Here is a 13273-nt window from a genome sequence, read left to right on the forward strand (position 1 = left end):
GCTGTTCTCTTCCCCTTTTTTTTTTTAAAGATTTATTTATTTATTATATGTAAGTACACTGTAGCTGTCTTCAGACACTCCAGAAGAGGGAGTCAGATCTCGTTACGGATAGTTGTGAGCCACCATGTGGTTGCTGGGATTTGAACTCCGAACCTTCGGAAGAGCAGTCGGGTGCTCTTACCCACTGAGCCATCTCACCAGCCCCTCTTCCCCATTTTCTTGGGTGGGTAGGTGGGTGTGCATGCGCATATGCGAGCACACAAACACACACACATGGGTAGTTAGGCACCTGACTAGGTTCGTTTCATAAGGGTTCCAGGTGTTAGGTGTTACATTTTCATGCCAAGTGGATTTCAGGATAAGGGTGTCTTCTAGCCTTGAACTTCTGGCCGTCCTGCCTCAGCTTTCCTAGTATTACAATTACAAGCCCCCTTTTGTCTGCTTCAACAACTAATAGGAAAAGCGACCATTATGTACTTTTCCTCAGAAGCATTGACTTTAAAAAAAAAAAATCTTTGGTGCCAAAAAGAGTGCCCCTTGTTTGGGTATACTACAAATCCTGACCTTGATTAGAGAGCTCTGACCCCAAGGTTTTATCCAGAAGGAAATGTTCAACTTTGAGCCAGCATCAGTCATTTGGCTTGGTTTATCTGTTTTTAAGCCAGTCACTGATGTATGCCCCACCCCCTTCTTTGAGACTGGTTTCTCTCTGCAGCCCTGGCTGTCCTGGATTTCACTCTGTAGACCAAGGGTGGCCTCGAACTCAGAAATCCACCTGCCTCTGCCTCCCAAGTGCAGGTATTAAAGGCATGTGCCACCACTACCCGGTGATGTATACCTCTTTAAACTGGAAACTTTTGCCCTCATAGAGGGTTAGCAAGAGTGGGCATGTTACCACCCCAGAAAAGCTTAGAATCTGTTGGAACAGAACAGTCCAGCTCTCAGGGGAATGACTGCCCAGGAAGCCCATGTTGGACTGGGGAAAGGTTTAGAATAAGACAGCGACAGCTGTGTTTACACACATGAATCTCACAGTTCAGGGGTTTCTAGTGACACTAGCCTAGAGTGCAGGACCTTTAGACTGGTGTTACTTTGTGTTGCAGGGGAAAGGCAGTAAATCTGCAGGGGGGACACTTTTCTTTTTGCTACTCTCAGTATCAAATGTATTTTTAAACTTGTTAGCTTGGTGTGCATTGTAACTAATACATATAAACAAAATAGTTTTCACTTCCCCTGTCATGGGGCACAGCACTCTGTGGACATGGGCCTAGCTGCAGCACCAAACAAGGTGGGGGGGAACATTGGAAGTAGCTGAGAGAGAGAGAGAGAGAGAGAGAGAGTGCTGATGAGTGGGAGGCATAAAGAGTGTCTGGAGAAGGTTGTCTCATGATGAAGGTTACTACCAGCATGTAGCAGAGACCAAGAGTGCCACAGAACCACACAAGGCAGTCCACCATACAAAAGTCCACCATCCCAGAATATCCAAGAAGCCAAGTTTGAGAAAAACTGGCTTAATGGGAAAGATATATATTATATATATATATACATATATAATATAATATATTCATGTTCATAGTCAGATATATACTCATATATATCTGATACATATATATACACATCAAGAATATCCATCAAATATATATATCCATCAAGATATATATTTGACATATACATATATGTGTGTATACATGTGTGTGTATATACACACACATATATATGTATATGTACATGTAGATGTATATATATACACACACACACATATATACACATATACATACATATACACACACACACTCCCATCAAGGATGTTTATATTTGTCTGACAGCAGTGAGAAGCAGTTGTTAGATGCTGGTAGTAACCTTCATTATGGGACAATGATGGCTAATTACTGGGCAAGTGGGATGTTTACAGGCCTCCAGCCACCACCGAGCTTCTGAGATACACAGTAACTCACTTTTCCCCCCTTACAGAGTACATAAAAGTAAAACCAACACTCTCACCTCCACAGTACCATGTTGGGAAGCTCTGAGAAGGGCAGGAAACATCTGGTCAGGGGCCACCTTGACTCTCCCCCCACAACTGATGAAGGGAAGACAGGCTGTTACACAACCTTCCCCAGCCCAAGACTTGTGTTACTCTCTTCAACATTAATTTTATTCATAAATTTCCTTTGGCCTCCCAGGAGAATAGAGTTCCTCTGAAGTGTAGGGGAAGATGGGCCACTCCTGGCAGAAAGGCTGCTTGGGACTCAGGCCTGGATGTCAGGCTGTGGGGAGGCGTCAACACTACAGATAGAAACACCTTGTTGCAGAGATACGACTTTAAAAAAAACGTATGTCTTTTTATTTTTGTGCATTGGTGTTTTCCCTGCATGAATGTCTGTGAGGATGGTGAATCCTCTGGGACTGGAGTTACGGGTTTTGAGCTTCCAGGTGGATGTTGTGGATCGAACGCAGGTCTTAATAGCTGAGCCATCTGAGCCATCTCTCCAGCCAGGGAAACCCATTCCTTGTTTCTTGCAAAGCAGGCAGCTGACGATTTGATTTCCCTTTTGTTGTCTTCAGTGCCTTTTGTTTCTTTTCTTTTTGAAAAGGTGGATAGGGGCAGTTAGATCATAGACCTCAGGTCAGGACAGGAACAAGTGCTGGCCCCATTGGCCAGCTAGGCTCTCTGAAAATCTATGTCTACAGGGACAAGGTCTCCAGACCAAAGTTGAGGGGGCGGGGCTGGCCTACATTGATGTTTATTAATTTCTGTGTTCCTAGTCTGACCACCTAATCAATCCACCTCCATCCTAGAGTAGGCACCACTGACACCAAGTGGAGGGCACCTGGTACGATTGGTGCAGCTGGGTTCTAGGCCAGTGAACACCACCTCCCTCCTGTCCAGCCTGCGTGGGTCGAGGCCGATTCACAAAGGCACAAAGGTGATGCTGGGAGAAGCCGGTTAAGAGGAAAGAAGGCTTTTCTTCACGTCTATCAGACGTGAACCAGAGAGGGGGAGGGGTGTACTTGGGACAGGGGCTGACGCCGTTGCCTGTAGAGGGCGCGCGCTCCCCACGAAGTTCGTGTCGCTGGACTTTAAATGATGATGGGGAGGAGGGCGGAATCCCCCGCTGTCCCGTGCTGTGGTAAACTCAGTTGCACTGTCTACACCCCTGCTGCTCAGAGTAACCACCCGCCGAACCGTCTGCGGCCGCAGAAAGAAAGTCCAGGCCTCTGCCTACTGCTTCTCCCTGCTGTCAGCTAAATTTCCATCCTTGATGGCACCCGTTCGTGATCCTATTCGCTCCTACCTTGGGATCCCGTTGAATCCGAGCCGCCCCTGGCTTGAAGGACTTTTTGGTGAAAAGAAAAAAGCCGTGGATGCATCCGCAGAGAGTGGAGCAGGCTTGCATACCACTGTCGTCCTGGGCACAGCACCGGGCCTTCGTCAGAGCCGCGCGCTGTGAGCATCCAAGAGTCAGGGAAAAAAAAAAAAAAAAAAAAAAAAAACCGGCTCTAAGTAGAGCCATAAGTATTCCATTCAATCCGTGTTTGTGTTGGGCAAGGCTCAGCTCCGACAGCGGCTCTAACACGTCCTGCCAAAGAGAACGGACGGAGGGAGATCTGTCTGAACGAAGGCTGTCTGGAGCCAGGGGTCCTCACACCCGTGCTTTGCTCTTAAGGAGAATACACCCAGAAAATTCTCTGAGGAAGCCCTGAACCCAGGTTGAAGTTGGTGGTGACCAAAGAAGCGGAGAAATCCCTAAGGGTCGGTGCGGGATTCCAACCTATATTTGAGGGAGGGGCTACTGCTGAAGTCACCAGGCACAGTCACAGTGCCTTCTTGTCTCCCTGATGGCCATCGCCCTCCAGAGGGCCCAGTAAAGAGCTTGCTCGACCCAGAGCACCTTGAGGTGGCCTAAGAAACAGACCTTGGACCTCTTGGCGACTGAGACAAGCTGACCGCTCAACTGGACACTCAATGACCTGCTCTGGCAACCCCGGACCACAGACGTTGACCCACAGCCTCCCACGCAGGTCACTGAGCTGGAGGAGGAAGGTGGGGCCAAGGGCAAAAGATGTGACCTGGTCCGTATTCCCCCCTCCCTCCCCTTGGGCTCTGCGTGTTCGCACGGATTACAGCTTTTTCTGCAAGGGAGCGACGTCTACCCAGGAATATGGAGGTGGAACTAGGTTCAGTACTGGTAAGGTCCTCTTTGGGAATCCGGAGTATGGGTCGCCTTTGCAGCCTCAGGACCCCGCCTCTCTGCTGAGAAGTCTGCAGCCTAGAAGACTGAGAACACCCACCATCATCACCCCATGCTATGTTCTCCATCGGCAGCCCCTCATCCAACCTTGTGGTATCTACCCGAAAGAACACTAGGGTCCAAGAAGCCGTAGGGACTGGTGGTGGGAGCGCGGGGCTGAGGGTCGGCGGCTCCCAGCTCACTAATCACATCAGCGCGCTCTGCGCCGGCTCCAAGCAGGCAGTTGCCTAGCAATAGCCGCGAATTCAATTCCTCAATCAATAGACGGAGACTCTGCATTTCGGGGAGCACTGGTGAGGTTGGAGGGGTCTGGGGCACAAGTCCTGTGACAGCATTGAGGAGCAGGCTCGGGTCAAGGGCAGTGAGGGAGTCAGCATGGCTCCTGGTTGTCAGGAGCTATGGAAGTTTGGTATGGAAGGGTGTTTAGCGCTGGGGGGAATCCTCCCTCAGAGTGAGTAGAGCCCAGAGGTCGCGCACACTTCATCTCAGGAGTCTCCAATTCTGCCGGCATCCCAAAGAAGTTAAGCCGGCAATGAAGACAGCTCGCGGAAAAGCTCAGAAAGGTCACGACTCGCTCCCTCCCCAACCCAGCTCCCCTCACTCTCACTGAGGGGTGTCCTAGTTGGGAACCGGCCTTTGTCGGGAATCCAGACCTTTTTGAGAGTATGAGAGTGGAGTGAGGGACATCAAGTCAGAAAGGCAAGTATCCTGCCTTTCCAGGCTACCTCTTCCCTGTTCTGGGAAATAAATAAAATAATGAAGCCAAGACACGTGTCTATTTACAAAGCATATATTTAAACACGTAAAAAGTGATACTGGATACAGACACATTCACAACCCAAGATAGGTACCAAGGGTTCACTCTTGAGCCGAGGCAGAGATCAGTTGGAGATTTATACATAGCTGAGAACTCATAAACCCAACACCCAGGCTCCACAGACTCTGAGCCGCGTGGCCCCCGACCCCTGCCCACCCCCACCCCCACCCCCAAGTCAGCCTCTCAAGAGCGAGCTAAGGAGACACACACGACGGCCATGGACAGACGGCAGGACGACGAGGGCAGTGAGGGCAGAATCAGGAAGGTTGGAGGGAAGGAAGATACAAACGAGGAAGGAGAGAAGAGAAAGGGAGTCGGTAGCCAGATAGGGAGCTCCTGTTCCGGAGTTACATCCACTCGGTCACAGATGCACCCTTCAAAACAGGTTCATCTGAAAATAGGGTCGACATCTAGACAGACACAGGCAACAGAGCTTCTTTATACAAAGTCGAAAATACTAGTTTTACAAATATGAGCAGATAAAAATCCCCATTCTAGGGGCTTCTCTTTAGGCGCAGTTTGATTCTCCAAAAAATAAAAAAATAATAAAAACACGTAGAATACACCGTTTTCCCTTTCTCCCTCTCTTTAAAGGCAAAAAAAAAAAAAAAATTGTCTGGAGGAAAGAGAGACCGAGAGTCTGGAGATGGGAAGCCGGGAGTGCAGATGACGAGGCTGACGTCCCTCTCAGTCCCTCCCCATCACCAAGCTCCTTCAGCCCAGCCCAGAGCCCCTGAAGTCTGTGCTTTGTCCCGCGAGCAGAGCTTAGAGCCCCTCCCTCCAAAAGCCCTGGAAGTTAGAGCGTCTGCTGGCCCTTTAAGGGCGGGGAGGGTGGAGAGGCCGCAGGATCCCTGCTGGAAGCGGCGACTGTAGGCTCGGGGACAGATTTGTGCTTTTGAGTCCGAGCTGCGCGCGGCGCGGTCCGGAGTGGGCCGGGACCAGGGACGCAGATGGTCTCGGGGCACACTGGTCCCCGGCCGCTCCCGCTCCACCTCGCGCTCCCCCGCCCCCTGCGGCGGAGTCTGAACGTCGAGTTCACGTGGAGAGCACTCCCAGAATCGAAAAGGACTATAAATTACAGCTTTTGCTTTTAAGAAAGGGGGAAGAAGGAAAACACTAAAGTTCTACTGCGCATTCTTGGATGGAAACCCTGCCGAGCCCCTTCGGCCATGAGCTCCACCTGACCAAGTTCCAACTCGGGCTGCGACCCCCGTGCCCAGCCCGACCGGCCTGGTGCGCAGCCCGCTGCCCGCCCCGCAGGGTGGCTTGGCGGCCGCTCGCTCCTCTAAAAGCAGGACCCACCCTCCCCCCGTCGAGCCAGGCTTGTCCGAGTCTTCCTGGGAGGTGGGGCCGCCCTGTCTTCTGGCGAATCTAGAGGACGCAAAAAGAAAAAGTCCACCCGAATATTTTTCTTGTAAAACAACTGTCTGGCGCTCTGGGCACTGACACGCAATCCTCCCAATTTATCCTGGCATTTCGGGAATGTAAACAAATTCGCTGGATTTCTTTTCTCTTTGCAAAAGTAAGGGAAGGAATCGAGGTAACGGGGAGATTTTTGTCCACAGGACACGCACACACAGTCCGCGTGTACGGCACTCACACCTCCATAAAGTGCACCCTCCTGCTGTGGTCGGGGAGAACTGCGGCCCACTCACTCGCGACCTTTTTCTACCTTTAACAACACACGTGAGAAAGTTATTCGAGTTGTTACTTTCCCCCCCTAGTAACCCTCCTCATCTTAAGAAAAAAAAAAAAAGACAGAAAGAAAATAGAAAAAAGAAAACTGGTCTGACCCCACCCCCCTTTTTCTGATTGGGAAGCCAACCTTTTGTTGGCCTAGCTGGCCAATGGGGAGGAGAGCAAAAATCTTCTGCGGTGCCAGGAGGGTTGGGAATCCGGCGGTGGAGGGAGGAGGTGGGCCAGCTGAGTCCCTCCACACACCCTCCAAAATCCCAGGGCCCAGGCCCCCAACTTTGCTGGTGCCCTGCAGGGACAGGGGCCCCTCCTGTGCCAGCTCAGTCTATCTCCCCTACCAAACCACAGTCTCTCTCTCTTTCTCTCTCTCTCTCTCCTCGTTTAAATAAAAGAACTTCAAGAGTTGAAATATATATATTTAGATATTTTTCTCTTAAATAACATATTTACATCTAATAGAAAATAGAACTCTAGAGATAATTTTCCAGCCAGAACTGAGGACGGAGGAATGAAAGGGAAGAGGGGTGTGAAGAAGGACAGGACCAGCCAGAGGCCACAGTCACCCAGAAATAAAAAGCACTAAGCCATTTGAGCTCACTCTCCCCTGCACTGGTCCTGGGCTCCCACCCCGGCAATTCATCTTTTTTCCTTAAAGAATCCTTGGTCCGTGTTGCTCTCCTTAATGGTGACGGTCAAAAAGTTTGAGGTCACATCTGTAACGACCACTTTCTCCAGGTTAGTCAGAGAGGGGCTCCAGGACTCTTCCTCTGGGTCCCCCAGGATCCTGGCCACTGGGATCCTGGCGATGAGGGAGGGCCTTCCCCCTTGCGCCCCCATGTCCCGATACAGGCTTCCCACTGAGGCTGGGGTGCCTGAACTATGTCGAACCCTGGCACCACCAGGGTCCAGGGCACCTTGGCCTTTGGCCTCCAGGAAAGCAGCCCTGTGCTTTATTACCCTGGCTGGAAAGGTGTCCACAGCCAACTTGCTCGAGGCCTCTGCTGAGCTAGGACTGGTCACACCATATTGCACCAGGTCTGAGTCCTGCCTTCGAGCAAGCTGGATCACACTGTGGCCAGCTGGGAACTTTCCTGTCCCAGAAGAGGTCTCATCCAGCTTCCTGCCTTTCAGGTACTCTCCAAGGCCGGCACTGGGCTCTCCCAAAGGTCTCTGTGAAGGGTCCAGGGGCTCCTTCCTGGGTTTCGGTCCTCGTTTCTTGGAGCTGTCCCCCGGTGAGCTGGGCTTGTCGTCTACACGGCTGGTACCCCTGTCCCTCTCTCGGTCCCGGTCCCGAGGTGGGTCTGCCCTGCAGGTACTGGTGCTGCTCCCTGGTGGGGGTAGCCCCGTGTTCCGCAGGCCCTCTCGGGCCCTGGAAGTAGACGCCAAATCCTGGGGTGAGCGGCCTGGGTAAGGGATCCGGATGCCTCTGGTAGAGTCACTTCTGAATTCATAGGTTTTGGCCTTTGCCTTGGCCTGGGCCTGCAGAAGGAAGTTGTTGTGAGGAGAAAAAAGCCCCGCCCCCGCCCACCCCACCCCCCCACGACCTCTAGCCTTGACTGCCCAACTTTCCCTGGATGCCTGGGAAATTCTAATTGAGTGGGGAGGTGGGCTCTTAGTAATAGTCTGGGGGAGGGGAATGAGGGTTTGTCTGGAAGAAGCCATTTGCAACCAACAGACTCCTTGTGTAACAGAGGTCTACTTGGGATGGCTGGAGGGGGGGTGGGAATGAAGGCCTTCTGGTGCAGCTAAGTCCTGCCTCTAGAACTCCGTGATGGGGCCTCTGACAGAAGTCCAGATTACAAATACACACAAGGCAAGGGCACCCATTGATTTACAAGCCCTGCAGATCCTCCCTGAACGGCACACTCCACCTCTGGAGATCGCAACATACCTTGAGAAGGAAGGTTTTAGGCTTGGGTCCTCGCTTTTTGGGGCCATAGAGCTCCATCTCCCGTTCCCTAAAGAAAGAAAAGAGAGAGAAGGGGGTGTGTCCTGGCTGCACCGAAGTCAGCGTGTATGGGTTCTAGTGAGTGGCTAGGCTAAGGGTCTGTACCTTTCCTCAAAGGCTGCAAGGAGGCGAGCATCCAGAATATTTTCTTCGGGCTCCCACGTGCTGTACCTAAAGGAAACCAGGAAGAATGGAGCATCAGTCCCTGGAGCAGGAGAGAGAGGACAGAGTGGAGGGCGTGTATGTGTGTGCAACTTTTCCGGCTGCCTTGTGTTGTATTTCAATGTGAAGGGGAAAAGAGGAAGAAAGAACCCTCCTCGATATCAGTGTGGGGTAGCGATTGCATATAACCTACTTACTTCTGCGACCAGCCCTTCCATTTCACGAGATATTCCATGCGTCCCTGCAGATGCAAAAGGGAAAATGCTTGTGTATGTGTGTGCGTGGGGAGAAATGCATGACGAGGACACAAGAAATACACACGAAAATGCATGCACCAAATGAATGCTCCAAACACTACCGCCAAAGGAACCAGTCCACTGCAGCACCCCTGCAGAAACGCTGCACAAAGTGCATGCACCGGCATTCATCCCCCACCCCACCCCCCATCCATGCAATCTGTGCAGGGCTGCAAGTCTAAGGAGAGCGCTGGGGCTGAGCCGCCGCCGCCGCCGCCACGGCCGCGGCCGCTGCTGGGACCTGGGGGAAGGGAGGCTGGGCTGCAGCAAGGGGAGGGAGCCTGGGCCCTGGTGAGGGAGAGTTCGCGTCGCCGCCCGCCTTCCCCTTCACCTACTTTGCGAATGCGCCGCTTCAGGAGGGCTTCGGCCGCGAACACCCGCTCCCCCACCGCCGAGAGCTCCATGTTGACTCGCCGCTTCCCCCCTCAGCCGCTTCCAGGAGCAGAAAAGCAGCAGCCAGCCCTCGACAGCCCATAATACTCTCCCGCTGACGTCAGTTCTCCTCCCTCCCCCGCGCACTCTCCCTCCCTCCACCCCCTCCCAGCGCTTCCTCCCGCCCCACGTGTTGCTAACGACGTTGCTAAAGCCAAGCGTCCTGGGCCCGTTCTGCGGGCGCTGATTGGACTAGCGCCCGGCCACGCCCCTCTCCCCGTCTCCCCTGCGTTGCTACGTGACCCGCGTTCCAATAGCCAGGAGGCGGGGTCTCTGTCCACTCCAGAGACCCAGAGGGAGGGGGAGCGAGCCGTCAGCGGAAGTGACGCCAAGCGGGGCGGGCCCGGCTGCTGTCAGTCTGCACGGCTGGACAGGGGGGCCGCTGCCCTAGGCTCCCGCCCCTGGCCCCCCTGCCTGATTGCCCAGCGTTTCCCCGGGTGCGTGGCTTGCCCCGCCGAGCTATTAGGGCTCCCTGCGTAGGTGCCAGCCAGGCGCTGCCCCTCTGCAGACCCAGGCCCTCCCCACCTGCCCATGCCCTAGCTGGCGCCATCCTGGTCGCCAGCCGCCGTTGATGCACAATGCACAGGTGCTGGGGCGCATCGAGCCGCGCCCGAACCCCCGGACCTACGTCGCTTGCGCCGAACCTACTAATTCCCTGACCCCTCCCTTGCGGCCGCGCACCCTGGGTCTCCATGGCAACGCCCCCTCCTCCCTTCTTCACCAGTCCCATCCAGCTAACAAATCAATGAGCCTGCTCTTGGTCTCCAGTCGCATAGCGCTGCCCGCGTCCACCCTCCGGGTCCTGCGAGCTGGCGTGGGCGCTTCTCCGGGCTCAGAAGCCCAAAGCAGACTGGCACAAGCCAGTGTTTACCGCCTGAATCCATCCTGAAGCGAGACCCTGCAGGAGGGGTCGCGAGCCTCCTCTTCCCACCCTCATTGTCCCCAAGTCTCAGCTGCCCTGCCCCAGCCTCTATTCCTGACCCAGCCTGCAGTTTCCGTCCAATCCACTCCTCAGTCCTGAGAGAAGTCAACCCTGACCACATCTGTCCCGGCCTGGGTGGGTTTAAGGAGCCTATGACCATCGAGGCAGAGCCTAGAGCCTGGCTAGCTCTGGAGGCGCCGCGGCTCTGCTCCAGACCTGGGTGCAGAGCTAGTGCACTTTCTGTCTCGGGCTCTTCTAGACGACGTAAGCGTAAGCGGGGGATTCCCGACAAACATCAGTATGGACTTTGAGGGGTGTGGCGGTATCTAGTGCGGCCTGGAAGAGACACCCCCACCCCCACCCCCGACGCGAAGATGGCAAGTCCCAGGTAGGGGACGAGGGTCGCGCAGAGATGCCTCAGTCCCTTTTACACACCTGAGTACACTCAATGACCTTTTGCTCCTAGGCTCTCTTTCCTCCCCTCGTGGTAACCCCTGTTGAGGCGCGGGGGGGGGGGGGGTTCAACAGCAGCTATCCCCACATTGCCCTTTTACTACCCAAGCTCCAGATCACAGAGCCCGACCTCGGAACACACAATTTATTTAAATCGCGATATCAACTTGGCTGAAAAAAGTTTCCCTTGGCCAAGAAGAGGCTGGGAAAAGGGGAGAGAGAAAAAGAAAAAACGACGAAGCCCGGAAAACAGCGAGCTAAGGAGTCTGTTTCGAAAGGCAGGAAGCCCAGAGCGCAAAGCTGGCCTCGGGTCCAAGGCGCTACACACTGCACGCGCCAGTGCTGGCCTTGGGGCTAGCTCCGAGTTGGGCCCGCTGCGCCGGTACTCCCCAGGCCTCCTCTTGCATCAACAGTCGCAGGTTCCAGTTTTTGGCTTCACTCCTAGACATAGTAAGGTGTGCTCCAGGTGAGGAGTCCTCTCGGTTCTCAACGAACAGCGGATCCAGGATGCCCACATCGCCCCGGCGACCTTCGCCCGCCGCCTTCAAGAGACCGCCGACGGCTGGGTCCTTAATCATAAAAAGTCATTCCTGGTAACAAATAGTTTCGTCGGCCGGTGCCAGCGATACAGCTGTTTCTGTTTAAGCTTAAATACTTTCCAACAGTTTGGGCAGTAAAAATAAAGTCGGTCTCAGCCGCCTATAAGTGTCTGGTTTCCCCGCCCAGAGAAAGCCCACCCTAGCCCTCCGCCCGGGTCGCTCTAGTTGCTCCGCCTGCCCGCGCTTGGAATCTGTTGCCCGCCGCGGGCGTTGGCTGTCGGGCCACCCGGAGCTTAGCGGGGGCCGCGGCTCTGCAAGCCGGCTTCAGGGCCACCTTGAAGCCAGTGGCAGGGAACTGCGTGGAGTGGCTGCTGGTGGTGGTGGTGGTGGGCATCAGCTCTTCCTCTCTTTCTTATCCCTGGGAAGTTTGCCGATCAAGTAAAAGATGGTGGTTTCCCTTCAGCTTGGGTTTTGAGGAGAACTCTGTCCCTAAGTTGTGTGTCTTCATGGACCAGGGGGTTTTGGACGAGGGTCATCAACTGCTGGTTTCAATTTCACCGAAAAAATCCAGCTCTCTTCCACTCCTGCCCCACCATCGTCCTTTCTTTCCTCCCTTCCTTCCTTCCTCCCTTCCTTCCTTCCTTCCTTCCTCCCTTCCTTCTTTCCTTCCTTCCTTTTCTCTTCTTCTGTTCAGTTCCTAAATTTTACTTCTTTGCCCAATTAACTGGAGAAGTTTTACGTAAAGAGAGGCAGTCCCCGCGCTTAGTACTTCTGAAGGAACCGTTAGTTAGTGGTAGTCTCTGCTTTCTAGCTGTATTTTCCTGCCTTTGTGCCTGATGGTAATTCTTCTCTAATAGCTAGCTCAAGACAAGATCAGTGCTTGGGGGCTCTCTGAGTTTCAAAGGCCGGGAGTTCCCGTGGAGCCCATTGCAAAGTTGAAGCTGGATTCAGGAGATTCAGAACGTTCAGAGGTCCAGAACTTGGTTCCTGTCTCAGAAGAGTTTAGTCCTTCAGTAGATCGGCTGGGAGGAGGTGGGATGTTACCTTTGCACATACCCAAAGTGCTACCAAGCTTACAGAAACTAGAACAGTGTTGCAGAGGTGTTAACTCAGACCTCCCAGTGGTCTCTCCCCTGGACAGGTTAGACACATTGAGAGGGGAGTGGACATCTGAGGAATGGGTTTGCAGTCCCACAGGCCCAGAGCTGGGGTCCGGTTAGGTCAGAATGGGAAGATGCCTGTGTGTTCCAGGAGGGGGCACTAGCAACTGCCCTCATTCCAACCAAGTCTGGAGCGGATTTGGGCTGTTCAGCTCTCAGTCCTTGAAACCAATGAAAGGAGGCTTGCCCACAGCCCACCTTTATTTTTGAAACCTCCCCTGCCCACCAGCTCAGTTCTCCACACCTCTTCCACACAAGACCTCCCCCACTTTGAAGTTATATAATCGGCTGTTCCCTTGTGCACCTCCCAAAACTAAACAAAACAAAAGTTTCCAAGAACAAGACCCCAGGCTGTTTGTTCATCCCACTTCTAGCAGCCACGCTGCCAGGTTTGCTTGCGCCGCCTCTGCAGTAAATAAGGTAACTGCTTCCTATTACTTTAGCCCATATGGCTGCAATTTGAGTGTCTTTGGAGACAGTGAGTGTGTAGGGGCGGGGAGGGGTACACGGGTGGGTGGGGGGAGTGAAAGTGGAAATCAAATGCTCTTAGATCACATTTTTATGAAGGAGATTGTCTGCGATTCTCCTAACACCCC

At 53.5% G+C, this 13273-nt stretch overlaps 1 protein-coding gene across 2 annotated transcripts; it reads right to left on the minus strand.

The window, feature by feature from the left end:
• Positions 1 to 5027: 5027 nt before the first annotated feature.
• Positions 5028 to 9638, minus strand: Cbx8 (chromobox 8). 2 transcript variants are annotated; one of them, NM_013926.1, is made up of 5 exons: positions 9507 to 9638; positions 9073 to 9116; positions 8819 to 8884; positions 8657 to 8723; positions 7161 to 8244 (listed from the first exon to the last, which is right to left on the minus strand). In NM_013926.1, the coding sequence occupies exons 1-5, from the start codon at positions 9573 to 9575 to the stop codon at positions 7402 to 7404; spliced, it is 1089 nt and encodes a 362-aa protein (NP_038954.1). In that variant the 5' UTR covers positions 9576 to 9638; the 3' UTR covers positions 7161 to 7401. The 2 variants fall into 2 exon arrangements, with proteins under 2 accessions (XP_017170078.1, NP_038954.1); XM_017314589.1 differs by lacking the exon at positions 9507 to 9638 and having other exon boundaries at positions 5028 to 8244; positions 9073 to 9500.
• Between the last annotated feature and the right edge of the window lie 3635 nt (positions 9639 to 13273).

Source organism: Mus musculus, chromosome 11, assembly GCF_000001635.26.
Source record: "Mus musculus strain C57BL/6J chromosome 11, GRCm38.p6 C57BL/6J".
Taxonomy (NCBI): Eukaryota; Metazoa; Chordata; class Mammalia; order Rodentia; family Muridae; genus Mus; species Mus musculus.

Excerpts from the sequence above, each read along its gene's own strand:
- Cbx8 (XM_017314589.1), bottom strand. The coding sequence starts at position 9,299 with ATGCCGGTGCATGCACTTTGTGCAGCGTTTCTGCAGGGGTGCTGCAGT. Across the intron at positions 8,885-9,072 it reads TGGAAGGGCTGGTCGCAGAA|GTACAGCACGTGGGAGCCCG; the intron begins GTAAGTAGGTTA and ends GGTTTCCTTTAG. Across the intron at positions 8,245-8,656 it reads CTAAAACCTTCCTTCTCAAG|GCCCAGGCCAAGGCAAAGGC; the intron begins GTATGTTGCGAT and ends TTCCTTCTGCAG.